General features: G+C 38.9%; 2 protein-coding genes, 1 long non-coding RNA gene and 1 pseudogene across 4 annotated transcripts; all 4 read left to right on the forward strand.

Annotated features, from left to right (window-relative positions):
• The first annotated feature begins 1,031 nt into the window (after nucleotides 1–1,031).
• Nucleotides 1,032–2,858, forward strand: LOC146312239 (uncharacterized). The gene is made up of 3 exons (XR_014772180.1): nucleotides 1,032–1,100; nucleotides 2,373–2,459; nucleotides 2,704–2,858. It is a non-coding gene; the product is annotated as an uncharacterized LOC146312239 (long non-coding RNA).
• A 1,374-nt stretch (nucleotides 2,859–4,232) lies between these two features.
• Nucleotides 4,233–7,827, forward strand: LOC146312240 (5-hydroxytryptamine receptor 3E-like). Its single transcript, XM_084741567.1, has 7 exons — nucleotides 4,233–4,237; nucleotides 5,377–5,546; nucleotides 5,708–5,868; nucleotides 6,343–6,553; nucleotides 6,666–6,839; nucleotides 7,531–7,642; nucleotides 7,749–7,827. Exons 1-7 carry the CDS (start codon nucleotides 4,233–4,235, stop codon nucleotides 7,825–7,827), a joined length of 912 nt encoding a protein of 303 aa, XP_084597693.1.
• A 2,169-nt stretch (nucleotides 7,828–9,996) lies between these two features.
• LOC146312241 (5-hydroxytryptamine receptor 3A-like) lies at nucleotides 9,997–17,267 on the forward strand. Its single transcript, XM_084741568.1, has 10 exons — nucleotides 9,997–10,036; nucleotides 11,401–11,561; nucleotides 12,697–12,741; nucleotides 12,841–12,950; nucleotides 13,169–13,338; nucleotides 14,123–14,283; nucleotides 14,417–14,624; nucleotides 15,669–15,833; nucleotides 16,638–16,711; nucleotides 17,034–17,267. Exons 1-10 carry the CDS (start codon nucleotides 9,997–9,999, stop codon nucleotides 17,265–17,267), a joined length of 1,368 nt encoding a protein of 455 aa, XP_084597694.1.
• Nucleotides 17,268–20,920: 3,653 nt separating this feature from the next.
• LOC146312242 (5-hydroxytryptamine receptor 3A-like) lies at nucleotides 20,921–25,907 on the forward strand (annotated as a pseudogene). The gene is made up of 9 exons (XR_014772228.1): nucleotides 20,921–21,013; nucleotides 21,146–21,190; nucleotides 21,294–21,403; nucleotides 22,313–22,482; nucleotides 22,616–22,776; nucleotides 23,228–23,438; nucleotides 23,559–23,763; nucleotides 24,938–25,043; nucleotides 25,659–25,907. The product of XR_014772228.1 is annotated as a 5-hydroxytryptamine receptor 3A-like (transcript).
• The last annotated feature ends 1,632 nt before the right edge of the window (nucleotides 25,908–27,539 follow it).

Here is a 27,539-nt window from a genome sequence, read left to right on the forward strand (position 1 = left end):
CATGGTCATGATGCTTGCAGGTTTCCTCATTTTGCTCTTTCTCACAGGTAAGCTGGGACAATTCTGTTTGATGCATGCTGATAAAAGTATTATTGTATTGGTTATTCTTACTGTTTGTTAATTTAAAAAAAAAAAAAACAACTCAGTGTAAGGACCAGGGAAGGTTAGTTGGCTCATGTTCAGTTGCTCTCCTCTTCAGTTGGTGCAGACCATTTAACAAACTTGAATTCCAGACCATATTGTTTTTTCTCATGCTTGGGGATTTCAAAAGATACAATTCAATGCGATTTTGGCTCATTTTGTGAAACAGTCTTATTTTTCCTTAAACTGTAAATGCAGTTGTCACAACTGTTTAATGGGACATTCTCTATTGCAGTGGTGCCCAACCCTGGTCCTCAGGGACCTCTGTCCTGCATGTTTTAGATGTTTCCCTGCTCCAACACACCTGATTCAAATGATCAGCTCATCATCAAGCCTCTGCAGAAGCCTGACAACAGCCTGATCATTTGAATCAGGTGTGTTGGAGCAGGGAAACATCTAAAACATGCAGGACAGAGGTCCCTGAGGACCAGGATTGGGCACCACTGCTCTATTGCATGTGTGCAAAAGGTGGTAACTCACCCAAAACATTTCATTCATGCTTCAAAACCGTACAGTACTGTAGTGCTCTGCTGGGGAGGGAGGGAAAGTGTTGCTTTCTTTTTGATTTGTCAGGAGTGTTGTTTTAGGGTCACTATGTGTTTGTTTTGTCTGGTTTACTTGCTTCTGTTCTAATTATGGGGTTATGAGTTTGCTTTGAGTTTCCTTTTTTTGTCTAATAAAGGTATTTTTAAAGTCAAAAGTCATCACATTTTAGTATCAGCTCAGCTTGCATGGAACCTTCACAAATGTGAAAACCAAAAAAAGTACCAGGTCCTGGAAAACCAAAAAAGACTGAGTCAAGTTGAGCTGGACCACACAGTGGAAATGCACCAGGAGACATATGCATGGAAATGATTGAATATAAAGAATCGTATACTCTTTTCTGCCAGGTGGAAGTGGCTCCAATCACTCAGAGCTTCTTGATGATCAACAGAAGTCCAATCAGAGCTCTGATGAAAGTATGTACAGGAAACAAACACTTCAAAAATGCACAGTCTCTATATGTACAAATATTTATTCCTGTAGCCTTAACTGACCTCCATAAGTCTCACTCCTTTTTGCAACAGTTTAACAAGAATGCTACCTTGGACAATTGTTTGGGGTCTTTTTTTTGCTTAAGTTAGCTAATTTTAGCAAAATCCTGCCTACCTTGCTAGCAAACTATTAATGTTGATTAGCTAGCGAGTGAATTAGTGTTTTGCTAACATTAGCTAACTTAAGATGTGACTATATGTCTCTTTTACAGGTCCCACAACAACATCATTGAATCATAAAATTAGATTTTCTTTTTAACAGGAAGGTCAAGGATGGAATCTCAAAACCAGTTTAAATCACTGACACTGCTGAAACCATTGACAAATACAAAAATAGGCAACATGACAGCTCCCTATAAGTGGTGCCTGTGCCCAGAGAGATCTCTGCCTCCTCTCACATGGAGCTAGATGGTGCTCAACTTATGGCTTTCAAAGCACCAAAAAATACTTTTTGAAAAACAACAGAAATGTCTCTTTCCAGAAATCATGTAAGAACTATTTTCTTGGTCTGACATGAAACCGCTCACAACCAGGTCTGTGGATTATTTTGAGTAAAATCAGTCTAGAAGGATGAATCGTAGAGGTGTAATGATTTACACATGGATCCTATGCATCAGGTTTTAATGTGTAAGATGTGAGAGCATCAGTGTATTTGTTAAAAGCTGAACGAGGTCTTCATTTTCTCAAAACATACAGTGAAAGAACTGATGTCTCACCACCAAACTGTCATAACGTGTAAGTGAGAAATAAGTTTGGGTTTTAAAAGAAAGATGAGAAATGCTGCCACAAATTATTTTTGCAAAATGTGTCAGACAACAATGTACAGAGCCACAGGTCTCCCGACCCACAGAGACGTCATGAGAGCAAGTAGCATCAGTGTTCCTCCACACGCGACTTCCTCTCCACAGTCAAATTCAATCAGATCATCAGTATCAGATCATCTTATCATCGTTTCATCATTGTTAGCTATTTAAAAATTTCTAAGATGCATCGTATCATTGAACATTCACTCACTGAGCTGCACACCCCTAAAATAGCCGTGCAGACCAGAGGAAAAATATGTATTTTTGATTTGGGTTGTCTCTTTAACCTGATAGTATCTGTCTCTGTGTCTGTCATCACTGTCATGTCATCACTCACACTCATTTGTGCACTAATATATTTGAATCTTAAGTTCTGTATACTTTTCTCTGTCAGGTGGAAGTACCTCCAGTTACTCAGAGCTCACAGAGACGCCAAAACTTCTTCATGATCAACAGATGTCCAACTACAGCTCTGACGAAGGTACGTAAAGGAAACAAACACTTGAACACACACTGAATATTTATTCCTGTCTCATTAATTATGGAAGTCTTAGGCAAGACATTTGTCTGTTTTTAACTATTTTGGATGTTTTTGGAGAAGTTTATAGTAATAAAACTACATGATATGTTACTATTAAAAACAGTAAACAAATAGTTTGTCAACAGTAATAATAATATAATATAATAAACCCTCTGATAGAAAATGTGTCTTGATGTTCTTCCAGAAAGGGAATCCTCAAAGCGTAAATGCAGATATCAGGATGTTTTAAAGTACCTGAACCTGACTAAAAAGAATGACCTGTTATCCTTCACCCGGCCTGTTAAAGACCACCAATATCGGACATATGTGCACCTCCAAATGTCGATCTATGCCATCTTAGATGTGGTAAGTTTTAAATAAAGCTTTTTTTTTGTTTAAATGATGATCATTATTTCTCACTGAAAAACGTAGCCACAGTGCAGTGTAACCCCTGACTCAGAGTAATAAATCCAGCTTCATACAGTATAATAATGTATAATAAAACTGGTTTACACATGTGGGTGTCATCTGGAAAAAGTTGCACCTGAAGATGATCAGCATGATTGTCTATAACCATGCTGATTGGCTAATGCTGATTGAGATGCAAACATTAAAAAAAATAATAATAAAAATAAAATAATAAATTTAGAAGACAGTGCAGTAGAGATGTGCGGGTTGTGGTTATACCCGTGGACTCGTAGATTGTGCAGCTGTTTCATAAAAATTAACATTATCCAGTTGGGTTGAGGGATGGGTGAATAATTATCTCATTAATGAAGAAATTATTTTCTCTAAAATGTGAACACATTTTAAGCTTATTTTCTTGACAGGCAGATTCATTTTGTTTCTGTTGTGTCTGAATGAAACTGACCATGATGATGAAGGAATTTGGTTAGTTTGGCAGGAGCAATTAAACAGCTGTTTCAGGTTAAACAAAACATTGTATGTGTATAAAAAAGATGTCTCACTGCCGTGACACTTTCCTTAATGTTGTCAGACAATCTGAGCCTGTCAGTGGCAAAAACAAGCACATGTAAACAAGCAAGCGTCATCTGTCCTGTGCGCTCTGTGATGCGTTGGCGTGGATATGGCTGACAGCTCCTCTTCTCTGTTTCAATCACATTTAGTTTTGTGGTTTGTGGTGATTTAGAGACTCCGTTTGTGAAGTTTACAGCCTGTCATGCTGTTGCATTGCTCTCTGTACCATGTGACAGGTTAAAATGAAGTGCTGAAATGTTTTTACCAACCACCACCAGCACATGCTATGACCAGGATTTTCTTAATAAGTGTGACAGATAACGTAAAACGATAAACAAGATTCCACTTATTTATAATTCCTGTAACTGTGATGCACACTGACTGACAAAGGGAAAAAAACAACTGCTCGGCTGATAAACTCAGGGGCAGCCTTACAGTGTAGGTGCAGATCTCTGAATTAAAGACAATTATAGATCCGGGTGGCAGGTGGATGATTAATGCGTACGTGCGGTTTTCAGTGATGTCAGAGCCGATTCGTGCATCTCTACTGTGCAGCCTTGTGGGGATTTGTGCTCATGCTTGATTTGATTTGAAGTGTTGTTTATTTCCTCAAACATATGAAGTTAATATTTTACTAGCATCGTGCTGTGGTTTATTATCATATTAATTGTGCTGTTGGAAAGATTTTTTCACACACTGTATTTCTTTTCTCATAGAGAGAGGTTGACCAGAAATTCATTTCTTACATTTGGATTTATGCGGTGAGTTTTCTCTGAGATTGACCTAGACCTGATCACCTTTTGATCATTCTCACCTGTATTTCTTTAGTGGAAACTCAAAGTATTTCCTTTGAATTGCCTCTTTCCATTCTCCCCCTTTTTCTCCTGATCCCTTGTTTCTTGATCTCCTCTCTCCTCCCTGATTTTCCTGTATAGGAGTGGTACAATGACGACATTTTTTGGGATCCAAATGAGTTTTGTGGAATTGAAAAGGTAGTGGTTCCTACTGAATTATTGTGGAAGCCAGATCTAATTATTGAAGAGATGTAAGTTTGATATGCATGCTCTCTTGTTTAATTACAATAACATTTGTTACATTTTTTTGTATTATTACTGTGTAATAAATTCTAAAACACTCACTCAGCGACCCAACCCCACCACCAGCTGATGTCAGTGTAGCTGAACTTTGACCTTTTAGATGTAAAATGTCATCACCTTCAACATTTTATCTTATTAAATATTTGTGTGTAATTTTGTCATAATTAGTGTATGAAGTTTTGAGTTATGGCCAAAAATATGCTTAGTGTGATCACTGTGACCTTGACCTTTGTCCTATGACCTCTAAAATCTTATAAGTTGATCCTTGACTCTCAGGCTGCAGCTATCGATTCATTAAGTAATCGAGTAAACTATCAACTATTCTAGCAATAAACTGAGTAATCACATAAGAAATACTGTGCGCTCTGCATTTTTTCCCCCTATAAAATTACTTTTTCTTTATTTTAGAGCAATGGTAATACACAAAAGAGTTCAGAAGACAGGTCTCTTAAATGAAAAACAGGTTGTTTACTTTTTTTGAAAAATCAACATTTTATTGCTCAGAAGTGTGTTTTACTGTACTTTAACGGTACTCTTATTGGTATATTTTCATTACTTAATACAGAACTGCAAACTCATAAGAGGAGAAGGTCACATGTCCATAAACCAGTCTGCTGTAGGGGGTCTGCAAATAAAGGATTCTGGTGACTCTGCTTAGGTTGAAAGAGTGACTTTCTCTCTGTCTCTGTCTCTCACAAACTCGTGACAACGATATATTATGTAGATTTATATTTTATGGTATAATAGACAACATGCTGTGTGAAATTCAGTTTGAAGCATAAAGCTTTTTTGTTCTCGTACAGGACAGAGAAGGACAGTGCTCCTCCGAGTCCCTATCTAACAATTTTAAACTATGGTGGCGTCGAACTTCGGAATGACCAGGTGGTGATCAGCACCTGCAGGATGCAGGTTTACAGTTTCCCCTTTGACGTTCAGCGCTGCAACCTCTCCTTCAAGTCTGCCGTATACTCTGGTGAGCCTGTAACCTGTTGTGCTTAAAGGTTTCTAGACATTCATCTAAAATGTGTATGTTTATTGTTACATGAGCACACATCAGCAGATACAACCACGTACATTCCTGCTTTGTTGACTTGCTGAAAAACCTCACATCGTTGTTTTTATCTACCTACTCAGATGACGAACTAAAGCTTTATGCCGTCCTCAATGCTTCAAAGATCACAGAGTGGTCTCGCGACTTGATGCGGACTCAGTACGAGTGGCTGTTCATCAACATGAAAGTCTCTGAAGAAACTAACAGCCGTTTTCTCTACAACCAAAGCATGATCGTTTACACTGTGAGTATTTCTGGTAACTAACTGCTGTTAGGTTGGTTAGCCGTGAGCGAAACCCAGCAGAAACCCACCTTTGTATTGTCGCCTATTGTCGTCAAACTAGATTGTTTTGGTCTCTTAGGCTGTTTTAGTCTAACTGTGTTCACTGGGAGCTCTCTGTCCAGGATGACTCAGCTGGGAACACTCTCCGTCCTAGCATTACATCCATGAACCACTTAAGCTGCACTTTAGTGTAGCACACAGCGCTATTGGCGTCTGTAAACACTAGTCAATGTGTTCATCAAGTCCCTCCCTGGCTGCCTGTTTTACAGGGAACACATTCATGTGGAAGCAAAAAGTACTCTGCTTCCTGTTTAATGTTGACTTTTAAGTAAATAATTTGACCACTGCAGATGTGAGCAGGTTACCTTGTGTTCACAACCTGGGTACTACATAGTTTCCTTTGTGAAAAGTATATGAGCCTTTTTTTTTCCACAGGTCACCATGAAGAGGCGGTCTGTCCTCTACATTGTCAACGTCATTCTGCCTGTCCTCTTCTTCTTGTGTCTGGACTTGGCCTCCTTCATGATCTCAGATGGCAGGGGTGAGAAGCTCGGCTTCAAAATCACTGTGCTGCTCGCCGTCACAGTGATGCAACTGATTCTGAATGACATTCTGCCTTCTTCATCAGACAAGGTTCCACTTATAGGTATCAGAGTCTTGCTTTTTCTGGACTGTACTTTCTATGAGCAGAAACAGCACATACTGACTTAATACATAGTTATCTGTGTACATTAATGATGATGCTTTCCCCCCTTCAGTGATGTTCTGCATTGGGATTTTTGGTTTGATGATGCTGAGCCTCCTGGAGACAGTTTTTGTGACGCATCTGATGGACAAAGACTCGAAAAGCAACAAGGCAGAAAAAAACCAAAGCCTGAGTGAAGACTGTGAAGACAAGCGATGCAAAATCAGCTTTCATAACTGTTTCAGAGGTGAGATTAAAGTTCCCATGAAGTCAGAAGTTTTTATCACATAGCTATGAATTGCACTGTATGTCCCCTATATGACAGTATCTGACTCAACTCATCAGCCGTGAGCCCTGGCATGCTGGGAGCTAAACCCAGCAAGAAAACCACCATGGTACTGTATCCTCTTCCCTAATTGGTCTGTTTTGTTCCTGGTCTGGCCCAGTGGTCTTTGGAAGCTCTCACTATCGGATGAGTCGGCTAATATGACTGCTCTCCCCAATAAATCCATTTAGCTTAGTGTGACCAGACATCCTCCTTTTTGATAGCCTCTCCTTAGCTGGGGCTGTCCCCAGAAATGCTCCTGTTGTTGTTTAACCTGTGTTAAAAACAGACTGTAAAGTGAAATAATATTTTACATGGACAGAAAGACCAGAGCCGATGCTTGACAGCACATTTGCATTGTGTTTGTTTTGACCAGCAGAGGGGGCTGTTTAATGTCACAGCTTCATATCACTCTTCTTCTACTTGTGTAGAAGAAGAACAATGTGGTTGTTCAGATTGCAACTGCTACTATTGTATGTTACTACTATAATGGTGTAATCCTTCTGTTGTGATTTGAATACTCACAGACACATTTACAACTTGAAATATGGACTGTTAATTAGATAATTTTAAATATGCTACAACTGCCTTTGTGTCAAACATATCCTTTCAGATGAGAAGAAATGGGCTCCTTGTGGTTGTGTCTGTGATCTGTCTGCTGATGAAACTCCATCTGAGCTGCTGCCGGTGGCCAAAGAGGTTAGAACTGAGTCACACTTTGAGGGGTCGGTTCACCCAAATTTAAGTGGAGCCCCATCACATTTCCAAGTGGTATAATTGTTGTGCTGCTGTAGAAAAAACAACCAGTGTCGAAATCTGTTTCTCCATCAGTATGTGTCCCCCTCTTAAATTATTCTATTATGCCTACATCACTAACCTCTCAGCAGCAGAGGGCACCGCTATCAGATGAAGGAACACACTTCATCAAAACACTGGATCGCTTTCTGGTTACTTCGAGTCAGAGCCTCATCAAAAACATCTCCTATCTGCTCGACAAGATACCACTAGGGGCAAGTGAGAACGTTTGTAATCTGGATGACCCGGCCCTTTTATACTAATCATAACGGACATGAAAACCAGAATGTCAAATGTAGCAGCTTGCAATCTTATATGGTCTGTTAATTACCAGTAAACCACTTACATTAAACCACTTCTGCAGGGTAGCAGCAGCAAACTGACGGAGGAGTCCCCTGCTTTGGAAAAGATCTCAGAGGAGCTGAGGCAGATGGAAAGAACACTGTCTATGGTCCTCAGCAGCAGGGAGGAAGACTGGAAGCCCGGCTACTGGACCAGAGTGGCTAAAACCTTCAACAAAGTTTTCTTCATTTGTTATGTCATAGTGACTGGTCTATTTTTAATTACTATCTTTTCAGTATGGAGCGATGTGGCAGACGATGCACATTAATAAACATCACTGTAAATGTGCCAGAGTTAGCAAAGAGGCTATTCTTCATCTGTAGACCCTGGACTACGGTGACCAGCAAGGGCAAATGTGCAGCATATACAGAAATGTGCTGCAAATACAGAAGTACAAATGTAAAAAAAAAAAAAACAATATGTACCTTTTTATGTGGCGTCTCCAAGACTCCCGATTCTTCTTCTTCTGGCTCGCTCCCTCATCTGCTCCATATCATACGTTGATACGTCCATTGTCTGTCTCTCAGGTGGAAGCTCAGCACTGCCCCTAGAGGCCTGGAGTACTTCTGTTGTATGAGTGGATATGCAGCATTTTCCTTTTGCGTTTGTTTTGTTATATGCAGCGCGTTTCGGTACATGTAACTTGTTTTTGTATATGCAGCACATTTGCCGTTGTCGGCCACTGTACTGGACAGATGTTACAAAGTCATCCTAAGAAAACAAAGCACATGAGATTAAAATTACAAATACAAATTCTAAGCATGCAGAACAATTATGAAAATAATATTAATGCTAATAGAAACATCATTCGTGACATCAATATACTACATTGCCAAGTACTATTTAAAACATGCAGCTCAGAGACAACACATGCAAAACAAAGAAACATGGAATAAAGACAACATTATGCTTTACTGTTAGACACTAAAACATGCAGAGCACCATGGATATAAAAGCACGCACAGTTTATAAAATACATAAATGAGTCTGAAGAGCACAGCAACAACAATTAAAGACATGCATGCAGGTACATTAACATGTGTAGTCTGTGTTCACATCTGGATTTCCATTATGTGTATATCCATAATAAAATATATTGATAAATGAACCTATAGCTCTTTAAGATTCATATAATCTGCTTTTGTATTTTGTTTGCTTGTCCATTATACTGAATATAAAGACGATACACTATGTTTATGTGTTGCTTCAGTAATTTCATGCTGTCTTTTTATGGGGTTATTCTATATCTGTGTGTGCATTCAAGCTACATTATGTCACATGATGGAATAAAAATCCTGTAATCTGGTTCTGACAACATGTATCAGACATCATACTGCTGAAATAAACAATAAAGACAATTTTTGCTGTTCTCCTGTTTTTTTATGTACTTCCAAGGCTTGGACTGTCATGGAGTTGTCCTGGTGGAATCATCAGTACAGCAGATGAGCTATGGCATTAAAAAATATCTGGTTATTTGTAGAGACAAACAACAAAGGTTCATGCCTGCACATAAATATAAGAATGGGCAACTACAAGTCCCTAAGAACGTTTCATTTTATGCCTACATGTGTAGACAGGACAGGAAACGAGGGAGAGAGTCACAACAAAGGTCCTTACCCAGACTCGGGCCAAGATTGTTGTGGCTAATGGTTTGCGTTATTAACCCCGAGGCCTTTGCCCAAATCACCAAGCCTAATTCTGCAACAATGGAAGCAGCAGTAAAGTGCATTTTGACAACAAGATCAATCCGCCCACAGCGTGGGAGGTATCAGCAGTTCCTGGTGTTTCCTGCATTCGGTGTTTCAATGGTTAAAAACAAACAAAGGGTTGGTTACTCGGTTTGCCCGTCCCTCCTCCAGCGTGAGGTAATATTTCTAGTCAGGGATGCACATCTGCTGTACAGACCTCTCACAGACTGTGGATTCTCACTGGTCCTGCACTCATGATGTTTGCTTGCATCCTCTTTCTGCTCCTCCTCACAGGTAAGGTCTCTCTCATCCTCACAGTGTCCCTGTTGCTCTGGATAACCTGCAGTGAGCCGCCGTCATTGGAATTCATTTCTACCAAAGAACTTGTCTCAGTGGAGTCTGTGGCTAATTAGTTACTGAAAGGAGGTGTTGCTGTTTTTTTTTTAAATGTTATGTTTCATGCAGTGAGTGTAACAAAATCATTAGGTAATACTTTATAATAACCATCATTGATAAACTTTAGTTCATAGTTACGTTAATCATCTTTCAAAGCTCATTTTTTCCACCTGGCTTTTTCTGAATTATTTTATTGTTACCTATTTTATCTTTTCTGTTCTGTGTCATAACTTTTCCTGGCTGTTTTTAGTAATGCTCTAACGTGTTATTTTCTGTGAAATATAAAATAATTGGTCTAGAAATTATATATTGTATCATCCTAGCTAATGAGAAGCAATCACAACAACACTCTGAAACCAACAGTTTGTTGTTGTATGCATTATAACATTTTATAGACCATATTAAGTATTTGTTTAAGATTACCTTATGAAGGCTGAATGGATGGGCATTATAAAGTTGCAACTGATGTTTATAATATTTTGTGATCAGTTATAAATACTTTGTAGTGCATCTATAACCATTTCCTGGCCCGTTATTGTAAATTTCAACTGGTGTTTATAATAGTTTTGAATGATTTGAATGGCCATTATAAACTTGTATTTGACGTTAATAAAACTTTTCGGTTGCTTAATGACTAGTTTATGAAATATATAAACATCGTTTGAAAGTAAAACAACTAACAACTTGCTATTTATTGATGATAGTTATTATAAAATCTTACCAAGAAATTCCATCCACCATCATTATATTCAGATAGAAGCAGAAATGTCAGTCTGGACGAAAAACTCAAATTTATCTGCATGACTTGAGTGAAAACAAGTGCAGATCAATCATTATTACATCTTAGTATTTAGCTAAAGCACAACACATGATTGCAAATTTCTACAACTGCTGCAAACAGCTGTGAAACTGAACCAGGTTTTCAGACACCGCTGTGAGTGCTGCTCGCCTTAATTGTATCAGCATGCATTTGATGGTATATATAGCAAATGGATTTCAAATGGAGAGCCTGTTTAGACTCAGACGGGTGTGAAAATCATTTAGTGGTTGAGTAGATGAGCTGATACAACATCCATCTGTGACCACAGGCACCGGATGTTAGTGCAGATATTTCTGAGCTGATAAAAAATTAATAAATTCAAATGCTAAATTCAGAAGCAGTGGATAACTAGACAAACATACAACAAAGGCTGTGATGCTATAATGTAAAGCATAACTTTTTAAGATAATCTCTGAATGTGTCTTGATGTTTTTAGCTGTAGATGGAGAGTCTCTGGAGAAAGTGTGCAGTTATCAGGATGTTTTAAACTACCTGAACCTGACCAAAAACAATGAGCTGTTCTCCATGACGCGGCCTGTTAAAAACTACAAACAGCCGACAGTTGTAGAGCTGGAAATGCTGCTGTATGCAATTCTAGATGTGGTAAGTGGTTAAAACGTTTTGTGCATTTTTGCTTTTTAGGTACCATTTATCTGTAACTTGCCAAGAGATGTCAGTTAAATTTATGGAAAAGACGACAGACTAAACTTATAGGGCTGCAATGTGGGACTTTATAAAGTGCTGGTTTTTACTTTTTGTTGACAGGAGCCATGTATTGTATTAGTGAGATCAGTGGGAACTGAAAAAAGTCTTGCAGGATTTGGCTGGCATCATTCTGTTATTTTCTAACTTTAACAAATGCCCCTAAACGAAAAAATAAATCTTTGTCTTTTGAAACTGTGCAAGTTCCTAGTGAACAGAATTCTTTAAATATAAGTTACGTACATTTTAGCATTTTATGGCAGGAAATAGGGCATTTGTTTTGCAGAATTTTAACCTGCAGACTAATGCACATTTGCTATTCTGGTATTTAGGCAGCAGGGCTGTGTATGTAGGATCACAGTTTCTAGTTAGCAGGATTGATTCATTGGATTTTGGTCTTTTCATGGGATTTCATGACAATAAGAAACATTTAGAACATTGCCAGCCTTATCTGTTATTGTATTCACCGGTTCATTATGTATAGACCCTGCCCATTTGCAGGGGGTGCTCAGGTACCCATGGTGAAAAATAAAAAAAATACAGATGTGGAAATCTGTGCAATTGGATTAATAAAACATGCTCACAGATGAGTTGACCGGAAGCACAGATTGATAACTGCAAAATTTCTTTGAAGGGGTGCTCACCTGGTGGAGTGTGTACCACGTATCAAGGTTTGAGTGACATGTGAAAATACTGTAATATTCTGTTTCACAAGGAATAGTCCAACATTTTAAACTCTCTGGTGGAGTTATACAGTATTAGGCTACAGCTGAGCGCAAAGAAAGGAAACAAGGGGATACAGCTAGCATGGTTCCATCTGAAGAACTTCTACAGCTAATTAACATTTTACATTTTGTTTGTGCAAAAACAAGATTTTTTTTGGTGTGCTGTGTAGTATTTAAGGTGTATTGTGCGGCCTTTGGGAGGTAATGTTTTGTTTCTCCAGGTGATCTCTGTTTTAGATTTGAGGTTGTGGCTGCGGTGCTGTTCGATGGTTGTGATATTCTTTTTCTTACTCTTCTTTGCTTGTTTATAGAGTGAGATTGACCAGACATTCATTCCTTATGTTTGGATTTACATGGTGAGTTCTCTGTAGAAAAAACACTCAAATTTCTTTCTTTTAAATCTCATCTTTTTTCTGGTTATTTTTTTCCTGATCTCCCCGTGTTTGCCTCTGCAGTTCTGGCAAAATCAGCACATTCAGTGGAATCCAGATGACTTTTGTGGTATTGGCACTGTTTCACTTCCTACTGAAGTTTTATGGAAGCCAGATATAACTATTGAAGAAATGTAAGTGTAAATGCACGCTCACGCTCTCACACATACAGTCCCAACAGTAACTACAGTGCTTGGTGTGATAGAGAATCATGTCACTGTTTGGAAGTAACACCTGAAGCATTTAACTTGGGTCACCAGAAAATGATAATAAAGTAGAGTCTCACTCCTACAGTCCTGCTCCATATTTTCAGCGTAATATTTATAACAAACTTGTGCGCGATATCATACAGGACAGAAAAGGACAAGGCCCCTCCAAGTCCTCATCTCACCATCTCCAGTTCTGGTGAAGTCAGTGTTCAGAATAACCAGGTGCTGGTCAGCACGTGCAGGATGCACGTTTACAAATTCCCCTTCGACATTCAGAGCTGCAGCCTCTCCTTCAAGTCTGTTGTACATTCAGGTGAGCTGCAACCTGTTGTTTTCCTAAGCCTTTTTTGGTTAGGTGTTCCTGTGTCTTCATCCACTTTTTGTATGGGTTGTTTTCCGATACCAATACCAGCGTCAGCAATGCCTCAGATACAGGCCAAAATACTGGATTGAGTATACAGTTGGGTACCGTCACCGTTGAACCAGTACCCAATCGTACCTTTGTACGTACTTTAAAATGTAATTTTAAGTCCAAACATCTTCATATTTCAACATTGTTATTTATCTTGAATATTTTGCTTTTAATTTAAACCATTTTACACAGCACACAAAATAAAATCCTTCACTCTCCCATCTACAACCTGCAGCCTGTCAGTCTGTCACCAGGGCATAAAATTCTGTGTTCAGGTGATTCTTTCCTGTTTTGCTGTGCTTGCATACTTTAATATTTCCCTGTTAATCTCTGCAGTTCATGAAAATTGGTTGGCAAGCATACTGATTTAATATCACATAATTTATTAGCCCTGAATACACCAAATATTTTCAATTTTTTAAAATGAGTCAGGCCATACAATGCTGACAGCGATCATATAATCCATACAGGTTTACACCTGTTAAAAATAACATATAACACCCTGGGATTGAATCAGTTCTTAGCATCAGCTGATATGCAAAGTTCAGTAACTGATGACAGGAATGAAATAATTTTGTCAGACCATCTCTCCTTTTCGTAATGACAATTAATAATAAAAAAAAAAAAATGCATACCTGACTTTGTCTCTTCGTTGACCTGGTTTTCTTTTTATTTCCCACACCAGTCAAAGAAATCCAGCTTATTCACCATCTCAGCTCTTCACAGGCCACAGAGTGGTCTCGCGATGTGATGCGGACGCAGTACGAGTGGCTGTTCATCAACATGACAGTCACTAACAAAACTGTCAGCATGCCTCTCCTCAAACAAGATGTGATGATTTACACTGTAAGTATCACTGGATGCAGATGACATTGATGCTGCAGGCTGCAGTGTGGTGTGCGGTTGTTGTAGTTTGGTCTTTCTCAAATGTGCAGGACTTGTAAGATCAACCACCTGACACCTAAACTTTATTTCACAGATCACCATGAAGAGGCGGTCTCTCCTCTACATCGTCAATTTCTTGCTGCCCGTCCTCTTCTTCTTGTGTCTGGACGTGGCCTCCTTCATGATCTCAGACAGCGGCGGCGAGAAACTCAGCTTCAAAGTCACTGTGCTGCTCGCCGTCACTGTGATGCAGCTTCTGCTGAATGAAATCCTGCCAGCCTCATCAAACAGGGTTCCACTTATTATTATTATTATTATTATTCGTATTCAGGTGTTGCAGTGATTCTTCATCATTTGAAAGGGGGTAGCCTGTTGAGGCTGTGGGGGTATAATAAAATACTGTCCTCTGAGGGAAAAGAAATCTGTACCTTTTTTCAAGTCAATCTATATAATGACTAAATAATGTATGATATTCATGGTTTTATATGAAGGCAGACTTTACACCAGTGAGGACACTTTACACCAAAGTAGACAGCAAACTTGAACACTAATTTACACAGAGGAGATGAAGAGGGAGAGACAGTGTCTGGACTGTTCAGTTTATCATGGTTTATAAAAATGCAAAGCAGTGACTCCAGTCTGCAGTGTATAAGCCACAGAACTGTACAGGATTAATGATAAAAAAAAAAAATGTATATCACGTTGACACATCTGTCCATCTGTTCATCTGTAGGATGCTGCAGCTCCGTCACTCCTCACATCCATCCCTTTTTAATTCCATTTAGCTCTCTTCAAACACATACAGCAGCTGCAGAAAGAAAAGCTTTGGTCCTCATTTGATGCTCCAAAATCGAAACTAGGTTTGTGTAGCATAGCGTCAAGGCAGTTTGACACACCTCAAGATGTTTTTGGTGTGTTTGGGCCTTAAGACTCTACAGTTATACCAGACACTGTGTGAAGCTGAGCCTAAGCAGAGTGGTGCTTTGAGCTAAATGCTAATGTCAGCATGCCAACATGCTCACAATAACAATGCCAATGCACTCATGTTAGGTAGATTTAATACTTACATTAGTCAGCATTATTTGCTAATTAGGACTAAACACAAAGTACAACCAAAGCTGATGGGAATGTCTTTAATTTTGCAGGTATTTGGTTTCAAACAAAATTATTGGGCAAATTGAAATTTTAATCTGATGGTGGCGCTAGATAAATTTAAAGGATCACCAAAATGAGTATAGTTCATTCTGAATGATTGTGGTTCATTTTCATATGAGTAGAAACCGCACATACTGAGTCAATGTGTAATTATTATTTGTCTGCATTACTGATGTTGCCTTCCCCCCTTTTAGCGGTCTACTGTGTTGGGATTTTTGGTTTGATGATGCTGAGCCTCCTGGAGACAGTTTTGGTGATGTATCTGATGGGGAAAGACTCTGCGTCCCAAGACAATGGGACAGACAGAGACCAGAGCCTGAGTGAGAGCTGTAACAAACAGGGCAAAGCCAAAGGAGGTGAGACTCATTGTAAGAAATAGATAAGTTTATACAAATGTTTGGAGACATCTGCAGGCTGTTGCACCAACTGAACAAGTCAGATTGTAAGATAAGTGTAAAGTTACCACTAACTATTACATTGTAACCAGTTAGTTTTAGACTAAAATTGCAACTTTTTACAGATGAAGGATTTGTACTTATTTCATGACTTAGCAAAGTCAAGCAAAAACTTTCTCGCATAAAGTCATGTAGTGAGCTAACCACCAAACAAATACAACAAATGTAAAACATCTCATTGAAAATCAAATCTGGATCTCTTCAAATTAAGTTACTTTTAAAATTATACATTACTGTTGTATTGCAGTTTACCCCTTTATATTCTTTAAAATGTGACTCTTCTTCCTCCAGCAAGACTTTTAGATCTGTTCACAAAGTTTACAGACATAAACAAAGTTTCATGTCACTGTAATTATTAGACAACAAAACAAAACTCACACAACACTGTCACACACACAGCATCAGCCAGCCAAGACTAGTTAGCAGACAGTAAAAATGCTCCAGATTAGCTCGCTAGTGGTCACTCTGGCTCGACTACCTCTGGTGGTCACATGTCCCTCGCCTTGCAGATGACATAAGCTTTGTTTGAACTCGTGCAACAGGCCACTGTTTCAATGTGTGCAGAGCCGTAAAAGCTACTGTGCTTTTATTTGTCTTCCTGTAATTACTTTCTGAATGCTCTCAAATACTTTGAAAAACCTACTGTTTCATTATATAATTCTGAATGTGCAACAACCATCTTTTGTGTCTAACATGTCCTTGCAGATGAGAAGAGATGGAGTGCGTGCATCTGTGATGTGTCTGCTGATGAGCTGCCAGCTGAACTGCTGAAGGTCGGGGTTACACTGTACTTAAAACAAAATTACAAAATAACCCCCCAATAACCCCCTAATAACCCCCCAAATTTTTGCACGATAGTAGCACATTGTTTTGTAGCACATACACTGCAAACAAATGCTTCAAATAAACACATGCACATCTGCATAAGACACAAGCAAATACTAAAACACTGCAGAGTAAATACAAAGTTTCCTGGGCGTATAATCTGTCATCACGCTGGATAAACTGCACACAAATCTGGATGTTAAATGTAGCCACTAGTAAAGTTACCTGGTTCATAATCACACTAATTAACCACTGACTTAAAAACCTCCTGTGCAGGGTAGCAGCAGCCAGCTGACGGAGGCGTCCCACGCCTTTGAGAAGCTGTCTGAAGAACTGAGGGAGGTGGTGAAAACACTGGCTGTGGTCCTCGACAGCAGGAAGGAAGACGGGAAGCCCGGCTACTGGACCAGAATGACTAAAACAATCAACAAAGTTTTCTTCATTTTCTATGTCATAGCTGCCACTCTGTTTTTATTTTGTATGTTTTACACTTGGCATATTGAAGAATAATGGTGCTGCATAGTGACACAAATTATTGAGATTTGTTATCACAAGCAAGATTTATTATCATGTGAAACTGCAACCTACAAACTGGGTGTCTGTGTTCACAACTGTTGCTCAGACAAATCTCTAGTCTGTAAAAATGTAAAAGTTCCTTAATGCACTTTTGATGACCTACCCAGCATCTTCACAACTGTTAGTGTTGATCGCAAGTTCTACACTACACACTGCTACATATGTAACACATACTCATTATTAGTCTATGACACTAGCTGACGCTATCAACTAGTAGATTTATATGCCTTTGATATGTAATAGACTATGCACAGTGCTAATGTTTAATGAATCCATCAGATGTACAAAAAATAAATAAATAAAGCATGCAAATGTAAACAAACTTGAATCATACATGCTCTCTCTCTTTTATTTATTGTTTCTGTTTTGTTTTCGTTTCCCATTAAACAAAGTACAAAGTATGAGGCTACATAGGCACACATGCTAATTTTCATAAAGCATGTAAAAGTATGCCCTTCCAGTGGACAAGATATGATAGAGTGCCCTCTAGAGAGCCCTTGCAATAAACAAAACATGATAAAGTGCCCTCTAGAGTGCCCTTCTAGTGGACAAGACATAATAGAGTGCCCTAGAAAGTGCCCTCCCTGTGAACAAGACATAATAAAGTGCCCTCTAAAATGTCCTTCCAGTTGAAAAGACATGACATAGTGCCCTCAAAAGTGCCCTCCCTGTGGACAAGACATAATAAAGTGCCCTAGAAAGTGCCCTCCCTGTGAACAAGACATAATAGAGTGCCCTAGAAAGTGCCCTCCCTGTGAACAAGACATAATAAAGTGCCCTCTAAAATGTCCTTCCAGTTGACAAGACATGATGTAGTGCCCTCAAAAGTGCCCTTCCAGTGGATAAGTCATAATAAAGTGCCCTCACAAGTGCACTTCCATGATAAAGTGCCCTCTAAAGTGCCCTACCGGTGAACAAGACATAACAAAATGCCCTCAAAAGTGCGAAAAATGCAATAAAGTGCATCACAACTTTTGGCATGCCCTTATTTTTGTATATTTTTTGGATGCCCTTACATTTTTTTTTGCCCCTGCCCTTCAGACAGCCACTGGTGTCCATAAACTACATGTCCCAGAATACACCCCAATCATCTTATCCACACACTGAGGACATCTAGCTGCTAGATGTCAGTATACACTAGATAGCATCTTGATAATATATGCCCCCTTTCAGCAGTGGCACTCTAGCTGAGCGCTTTGCAACATTAATAGTAGCAGCCAAGCAAGATTTACAAGAAATGAAAAACTGATGGAGGAAGGAAATTGAATGAGAGAATGAGAGATGGGACAGCAAATACATGTTTGTGCCAGACTATTGTCTTTGTCTACTTCATTTTTAATAAATTGCATAATAGTTTTTTAAGCTTGAGTATCTGCTCGCCGTTATTTTTCCAAGACGTCTGCTTTCAGAGCTAGTTATTAATTAATGAGTTATTATTAAAACCAGTACAGTATATTAACTATACACTCTTACATTTACAACCAGCCTCTTGAGGGAACCCATTATGCTAATGTAGCCCATAATGAAACTCCTTTAAACAACTGCAATGAAAACAAACAAACAAACAAACAAGGGTTGGTCGTTCTGTTTGCCCAGCCCTCTTCCAGTGTGAGAATAAGCGTGATGTAGCATTTCTACGCAGCACAGCAGGGAAAGGATGCACATGTGATGTACAGATCCCTCACAGGCTTTGGATTCTCACTGGTGCTGCGCTAATGATGCTTGCTGGCCTCCTGTTTCTGCTCCTCCTCACAGGTAAGGTCTCTCTCCTGTCCCTGTCACAGCTCTCTGAACAGCTCTCGTTGGAATTAATTCCTACTAAGGAAAACTGCCTCAATGAAAACTGATCAGAGAGAAGTCTGTGGCTGAACAAGAGTAACATGGATGCAGTTTCTGAAAAGAGGTGCCACAAAAGAAATTCCACCTGCACCTGAACTAAAACTTTAAATTCTAAATGGCTCAAATAAATCCTACTTTCATGAAGGTTATAATGATCAGTTTTTGTTGAAACTGTCTTGTGCTGCAGGTGAATTGCATTGGGCTGTTATGGGAGGGCGTTTCTAATATTTAGCTGACCCTGACTGATATAAACAGTCAAAAGTTTGGTCACACTAATTATTCTTTCCTTAACTTTTTAAAAGACATGGTTCAGATCAGTACAAAGTTGTCATCAAAGCGAAAGGTGGCTACTTTGAAGAATCAAAAATATCAAAGAGCAAAAAAGCTTTTGAACACGACGGGTGTGTCGGAGAAGACCATGAATCGACAATAAAAAGCCAAAAGACTCTCGCACACTGTCTTCTGCACATGCAATCAGAGATTTAATCACTAACAACTTCAATAACTGTGTATATGTATATATATGGAATTCTGTAGTGAACAAAAATTAGAAAACAAGGCAATGTTGACCACTTCTCTTCTGCACTTGCACTGCACAAAAAAATCTTTGGTCTTATATATTTTAGATTCTTGAAAGACACCACCTTTTGCATTGATGACAGTTTTGCACACTGTTAGTATAATCTGAACCACTTCTTATTAAAATAAAAAAGAGTGGTACTGTGTATTCTGTATATACTACTGTTCAAAAGTTTGGAATTGCCTGTCACAAAAACTTGTTTCGGTAGGTTGAATAATGTTACATATATAAAGGTTTTGCAAAGAAGGTTTTGGGATGGAGAACAAAACTTAAGTGTTATAAATGTAAGTGCTGTGATTGCACTGTTGCTGTTAAATAATGACCCAGGGTCCCTTGCGCTTTTCTGGACTGGAAAACAAATTCAAAACGAAAGGGTATTTTAGTTCTCTGATAACTTTTGCCAACAGCTTTTCAAACGGCTGCAGTAAAATCAGGTTTTTAGACGGTTCTGAGTGCTGTTGGCAATGTTTTTTTTCAGCATGCATTTGATGCCATTATGTCACAGATCTTAAGTGGAGAGCCTATCTAGACTGAGCATCCTGTAAAAATGCCCAAATTGAAAATCATTTAGTGGTCAACTAGAGCACATTACTGCAGCTGCCCATGTGCTGATTGATATGATTCATCCTTATTATTACAGATTATTGATTTTTTTTTACTAACAGCCCGCTAATGTCATGCTAACAGTGCACAGTGGCAATGCTAGCATATTGATGCTGAACAGATAGACTGTTCCTACCATGTTTAGTGGTAGCCTCAAGGTTAGAGAAGCGGGCTTGTGACCAGAAGGTTGCTGGTTCAATGAAAGGCAGCACTTGTCCCTCCCTCATAACCACCACTGAGGTGCCCTTGAGCAGCGGCCCTTACGGCCGACAGATAACATTGTGGTTGTACTGGACAGCCTCCAGGTGAGAATGTGATCAGGGCATTCCTGTACCTGCCCTGAATAAATAAAGGTTTAAAAAATTAGTTTGCAGTTTTAGCATGGCAACAGTTGCACATCTGCACTAACCATATTGTACAACCGAGGAATGTCATTAGTTTTGCAGGTATTTGGTCATAAACCAGTCACTGGATAACCAGATATGATCTCGCTGTAGATGGGGAGTCCCATGAGCGCAACTGCAGTTACCTGGATATTCTATACCACTTCAATATGACCAAAAACAAAGAGCTGTTCGCCATGAGCCGGCCTGTTAAAAACTACAAACAGCCCACCAAGGTAACCCTGGATGTACTACTCTATGCCATTCTACATGTGGTAAGTGGTTGCTTAGAATGATAAATTGACATGTTGTTCTTGCTGTATAAAAGAAGCTAAATTGTTTTCATTTCTCTGTCTACAACTGTCATATGAACTCTGATGTTTGTGAACTTGTTTCTTTGCTTATAGAAAGAGAAAGACCAGCAACTGGTTCCTCATATTTGGATTGATATGGTGAGTTCTCTCTGTGAAAGAAAATGCAGTTTTTGATTGAAGGATTTTTTTTATTTACATATTTGTTTTGTGTTAATGCATGTTTACTTGTTCTCCTCTGCAGTGGTGGCATAGTGAGTTAATTGCTTGGGATCCTAATGAATTCTGTGGTATGGAGAATTTTTCTGTTCCTACTGAAGTGTTGTGGAAGCCAGATGTCACCATTGAGGAGATGTAAGTTTGAATATGCATCCTTTCCCATTCACAAATGCACACACTCTCACAACAGTAACAGATGACAGAGAATGTGAGCGACTGAGGCATTCAGGTGCCGAAACTGTATCATGTTTGAGCCACCAGAACCAGAGGACAGTGACCTATCAACTTATCAGGATGGTAACAGGATGGTATTTTTTTTCCCTTCAGGATCAGGTTGTTGAAACTGAAGTGAGCAGTAACTCTTGCCTGCTCATTTGTGAGCAACATTTACAATCAAAAGATCAATTTTTGGCCCTAAACTTAAAAAAATAAATCTGACTGGAGCTGCAACTATTTAATTCTCTCTCCTCCCTGAATACTTTTTTTTTGGCCGTGAGCTATGGCTTATGGAGACTCAAGAAGACAAGCCACCGTTAAAATTTAGAGGTAAAGGCACCGAGCCATGACGCACATTTTAGTTGATGAAATATTAAAACTATTTGGTGTTAAGGCTGCATATTTATACAGCTGGTAAATGTGAGAGTTTTGAGGCTCAAGCTCAAACTCAAACTCTTATATTTTGGATTGATTTTTAAACAGATTTGCTGACCTATAATCTTTAGTTGAGATAATTTACTTTTCTTCTTTAGATAAACTTAGATAAAAATGAATTTCACAGTTTGGGCACAGTGAACTGTGAACCTGATTTGTCATTGTTTTGGTGCTTGAAAATTAGATGAATTTACTTTATAATTTTAATAATTAAGTTTGTTTGTTTTTGTTTCCACAATTCCTTGACAAAGACTTTAACCAGAAATATTACATGGTATATGTGCTGCAGTTCATTCCATATGTATTTAGATAAAGTTATTATGCATTGCATTATGTAATACATCATGTGAAATTAAGTTTAAAGCAAGCATGTATGTGTGTGTTCTCATACAGGTCAGAGAAGGACAAGGCCCCTCCGAGTCCTTATCTCATTGTTGACCATGAAGGTGACATTGAACTCACAAATGACCAGGTGATGGTCAGCGCCTGCAGGATGCATGTTTACAAATTCCCCCTTGATATTCAGAACTGCAACCTCTCCTTCAAGTCTGCCGTATACTCCGGTGAGCCGGCAACCTGTTGTGTTTAAAAGATTTATATAAGTTAAATGTTGGTTATATGTTCTCATGTGTGTACCTCAATGTCACCTGAACACACTTACCGTACTCACAGCTTTATTTTTATCTCCCACCTCAGACTATGAAATAGAGCTCGTTCCGTATCTCGACTCTACAAGCATCACAAAGAGGTCCCGCGAGTTGATGCGGACCCAGTATGAGTGGCTGTTCATCAACATGACAGTCTCCAAAGAAACAGTCAACCGTTTTGGCTTCACGCAAAGCATGATTGTTTACACTGTAAGTATACGAACACAGAACCAGGCTTGAGATCTTTAAAAACTAAGGTAATATCTTTCTTTCCATTCTTTCTACCTTGCTTTCCTCTTTCTTTTTTACCTTAAGATGTCTCTTGTCAAGCAAGCAAGAATGACAGAAATAGTCTTTTTTGCTCACTCAACTTAACCTGAAATAATGAAAAATCTCTAAATTTAAAGAGATAGTCCCAGTGACTCTGCTTCACTTACCAATGACTGTGTTAATGTTGGGTACTTAAGTATATTTTACTGCTATTGTTTTTTAAAAATCTGAAAGTACAATTTCCACCCATCCTCTTTCATTACTACTGGGTAGTTTATGACAGATTACCTTGTTGCAACTTGTGTACTACATACCTATTACACCTGTAGTTCAGTTTAGCCTTTGTAAAATGTATAGATAAACCACCTGACCTTTAAACGTCATGTCACAGATCACCATGAAGAGGCGGGCTGCCCTTTACATTGTCAACTTCATGCTGCCCGTCCTCTTCTTCTTGTTTCTGGACTTGGCCTCCTTCATGATCTCAGACAGCAGCGGCGAGAAGCTTGGCTTCAAAATCACCGTGCTGCTCGCTGTCACTGTGATGCAGCTCCTGCTGAATGAAATTCTGCCATCCTCATCAAACAGGATTCCACTTATAGGTAAAGAAGCTCAGAGTATTTTTCCTGCGCCTCTGCACTGCATGTGAGCACGAACAGCACACACTGTCTCAATGTGTGGTTATTTCTTCACATTAATGATGGTGCCTTTCCCCCCTTCAGCGGTCTTCTGCATTGGGATTTTTGGTTTGATGATGCTGAGCCTCCTGGAGACGGTTTTTGTGATGTATCTGATGAGGAAAGACTTGAAAGTCAAGAAGGCAGATGAAGACCAAAGCCAGAGTGAGGACTGTGGGAACAAAAGAGGCAAAGTCAGCTTCCATAACTCCTTTAGTAGTGAGAGTCACTACAACAAACAGGGCAATATGTATATTTATATTTATGATCTCAAAAGGTATAGTCAGACATTTGGTAGTCAAAGTTACTCCAGATTACTTTTCTGATTGTCTGAAAAACAGGTACATGTAAATAATGCTGTGACTTTATGGATTTCTTCTTACTGCAGTGAAAAAGCAACATATTCCTGCAGGATAGAGGTTTACTGCAACTACCCAAACAGATATATTTTATTGTACTTTATTAAAGGATAGTGGCATAGCTCCTACATGGAGCAGGACAGTGTGTAACAGCATGTGTAGTTGATGTACTGAGGGAGGGCGAGCAGCAGAGGGAGCAGAGCAGAGAAAAAGGTTGGTAGTAAGCTGTCAAGCTGGCAGTAAATGTACAGTACAGGCTACAGTGTGTCAGTTAATAAACTATGCAGCTCCTCAAGAAAAGGCTCATCTGTTGGGGGTTAGCCTCTACATAAGATGAGCAGGAAAGGCTAACAATAATACCATCTTTTTGCCGACAACATCAGCTCCAGTGGGACTGTGAAAGAAATCCATAGTCAGATTTTGCAGACCTTTTCTGGGATTGTTGTGTTGCATTCACGGCAACTTTTCTTATATCTAATGTAGTGATGCATATTGCAATATGTACGACCTTTGTGTGGGCAACTGCTATGATTGATGGAACAATGACTGTCAAATTTGCTGATAAGTTGCAATAACTGGACAAAATCACAAAGTTGCGCAGAATTCATTAGGTTTGGTTTAATTTGCGTTGATTGTTGCGATCACTTTCTCGCATGTCTTCTGTTGTTATTTATTCATTTTATCACTGTGCTGTAATTGGCTGTTTGGGTGAAGTCGAGCAAGGCAGTTGTGGTAGATGAATGGATCAAAAACAGGACTTTCACCCAGATGACTGGTCTTTGTGTGTCGTGCAAATCTAAATGTATCTTTTAACTTTTTTTTAGACTTAGTTAGCTTATTATTTTCAGTTTTCAGTCACAGTTTGATTAGACACAAAAACTATTCATGTAGTTTTAGGCAATAAAAACATGGTTTATGGTTAAAGTCTGTAAAAGACCCTTTTACAAAATTAGAAAGCCACTCTAGCAATCACACAGACACATAAAGACAAGAACTAGCCAATCACAGCTCAATAGTAGTAGTTAAAAGGGTTAATTGTGTTATTGTGTTATTTTTAATATGCAGTAACCATGTTTTGTGCATCTTTTCAGACTTTTACAATAATAAATTGATTAATCATGCATCTGTCTGTGATGTGTCCACTGGTGAACTGCTGTCGATGGCCAAAGAGGTAAGGACACTTTTCAACACAACACACACAAAGTTAGTAACATTAGCAATAAAAAATAAAGTTAGATGTTTATTAATCAGCCAGACAAGATCATGAAAAGAGACCTGATTGTTTTTTTCTCTGAAAAACAATTAAACAATTTCTTAAACAACTATAGACACACACTTCCCTATTGGAATAATGAACTTTTTCCATCCATTACTTTTTCAATTTGTGCAGTTTAAGGCACAAAAATTAAACTTGACACATAAATGTCAACTGTAGCAGCTGTAACACTGAGAAAGCTCATAATTTCAAGGCAACTGCTTTCACTAGATCTTTGAGTTATTAACCATTATTTCTGTTCACAATGAATTTGTTCAACAGTTTTTGAAATAGAATTTTTGGGGGGTTTCTTAAACCTGAAGATTCAAGTTTAGCTACAGACGAAAAGTAAATTAACTCAACAAAAGAATATCACTTGGTAAACCTTTTAAACTTGGAGCTGGGCTCAAAACTCAAAAATATATTAAAGTAAGTTGCCTTGAAATTTTGAGTTGGTTTTTTTTTTTCTTCAATTTCTTTGTTTTTACAGTGAAATAACATTGTTTAACCACAATTTATTCGCTTTTTCAGAGTAGCAACAGTCAACTGACGGAGTGCCCTGACTTTGAAAAGCTCTCTGAAGAGCTGAGGGAGTTGGTGAAAACACTGACTCTGCTCCTCGACAGCAGGGAGGAAGAAGGAAGAAAGAAGGGCTACTGGACTACAGTGACTAAAAAAATCAACAAAGTTTTCTTCATTTTTTATGTCATGGCCATCAGTCTGTTTTTAGTCTATATGTATTTCCGTTGGTGCTAAAGCCACAGTTCCCAGAAGTTTTAAACAACAGAAGACGTAAACACAAAAGAGATCACGCGACTCTGCAGGTTATTTGTTAATTTCTGGTGACTGAATCCTGCATCCTAGCCCAAAGATTAAAAGGTCTGTCATTTAAAAAGCGTGAATACCACAGTTCATTTCCTGAATCAAAATTATCATTAACACTACTCAGAGTTAGTTTGTATGAACCAGTCTGACAGCATCCAACCAAGCTGTAGGAGATAACCATGAACAACTAACGTTATGTTACTGGGCTCCAATTGGACAAAATTATATCAAATATTATTTTTCACATGTACAAATAAGTAACGGCGGTATGTGCAAAATATGCAGGTGGAAAATTAGAGACGGAGACGACAAAATTTTCAACTTTGTTCAGTGTCTGAAGTTTCACAAAGAACGGTGAGTGAAGGCTAATATTAATGTAGTTAGCAAGCTAGCTGTTTGCTAACATTAGCTTAAAGTTCAGCCAGCTAGGGACGGACTAAAACAGCCTCCAAGACCAATGGAGCCCAGTTTTGAAGTCAGGGATCAAGCTACCAAACCGACGTAGTGTTTTTACTGGGTTTGGCTCCCAGTGCCCTGGTGGTAACTGAGTAGTAGTTAGCTGAACCAAAATGCTGAATGCAGTTAGCTTGGTTAGCCCTGGGGTACTGAGGGCCAAACCCAGCAAGAACACCACCTCAGTACTGTACCGCTAACTCCCGTTAGCTTGGTTAGCCCCAGAGAGCCAAGAGCCTTGGTTCTGTATTCCCTGTTGGTCTTGGAGGCTGTGTTTGTCCTGCTGACTGGCTGTGTTCACTGAGAGCCTGCTGAGCCTGGTTAGCTGCAAACTTTAGCATTATCTCTCCATTAGGAACCACTAATTAAATAACCAAGAGCTGAAGCTGAACAGGCAGAGGATATCAGAGTGGAAACCAGAGAATATTTCCTCCACAAAATATGATCCAGTTTCAGTATAATCAGTAAATAATGTACCGCTGTGCGTTTGTACAGTGAGGCCCAGCATCCACAAACACTGTAATCCACTCCAGTGAACAGTATTTGTCTTCCAAGTTCTGCTGCATCATAAATGAGAAAGTGCAAATTTAGCAATGTCTCTGGGTGCAGGATGTGTCATCAATCATTTCCCAGAAAAAGACACACTCTTAGAGAGAACACTTAGACTAAATATCGATTTTGTCTTCATGGGAACTTTAAAAACCAAGTAACTTTCTAAATCAAGGAGACTGGAAACTCACTATGACATTAAGGTTTGTTTAGGACTCAAAACTCAAAGTTTGTGACTTGCAAAACATAGACTTGGTCACACCTCTGCTAAACATATACCTTGTCCTTACTCCCACATGTCTAGATATCTAATGTTGACAAATTGTTTATTTTGCATTCTTATGCTACTTTAGTAAAGCTGATGCAGAAAGTTGTAGGCCTACCTGGCTATTCAGGTTATATTTAATTCTTCAGTGGTATTGCAACTACACACATCTACCATATGCATGCCTCACACAGTGGCTCACATCAAACACACATGTTGTGTGTTGTAATATTCTAGTCCACTAATATGCTATGGAGCAGTAGACTTATCTCTTTGCTATGCAATAATCATAGTCCTTATATATACAAGGAACCTACCAA

This window comes from Lutjanus erythropterus, chromosome 17, assembly GCF_056507025.1.
Source record: "Lutjanus erythropterus isolate fLutEry1 chromosome 17, fLutEry1.hap2, whole genome shotgun sequence".
In the NCBI taxonomy this organism is placed as follows: domain Eukaryota; kingdom Metazoa; phylum Chordata; class Actinopteri; order Lutjaniformes; family Lutjanidae; genus Lutjanus; species Lutjanus erythropterus.

Coding starts and splice junctions, on each gene's coding strand:
- LOC146312240 (XM_084741567.1), top strand. Junction 6,554..6,665: donor AGACAAGGTTCCACTTATAG/GTATCAGAGTCT, acceptor TCCCCCCTTCAG/TGATGTTCTGCATTGGGATT. Junction 6,840..7,530: donor CTTTCATAACTGTTTCAGAG/GTGAGATTAAAG, acceptor ATATCCTTTCAG/ATGAGAAGAAATGGGCTCCT.
- LOC146312241 (XM_084741568.1), top strand. CDS start 9,997: ATGATGTTTGCTTGCATCCTCTTTCTGCTCCTCCTCACAG. Junction 14,625..15,668: donor ATCAAACAGGGTTCCACTTA/TTATTATTATTA, acceptor CTTCCCCCCTTT/TAGCGGTCTACTGTGTTGGG. Junction 16,712..17,033: donor CTGAACTGCTGAAGGTCGGG/GTTACACTGTAC, acceptor CCTCCTGTGCAG/GGTAGCAGCAGCCAGCTGAC.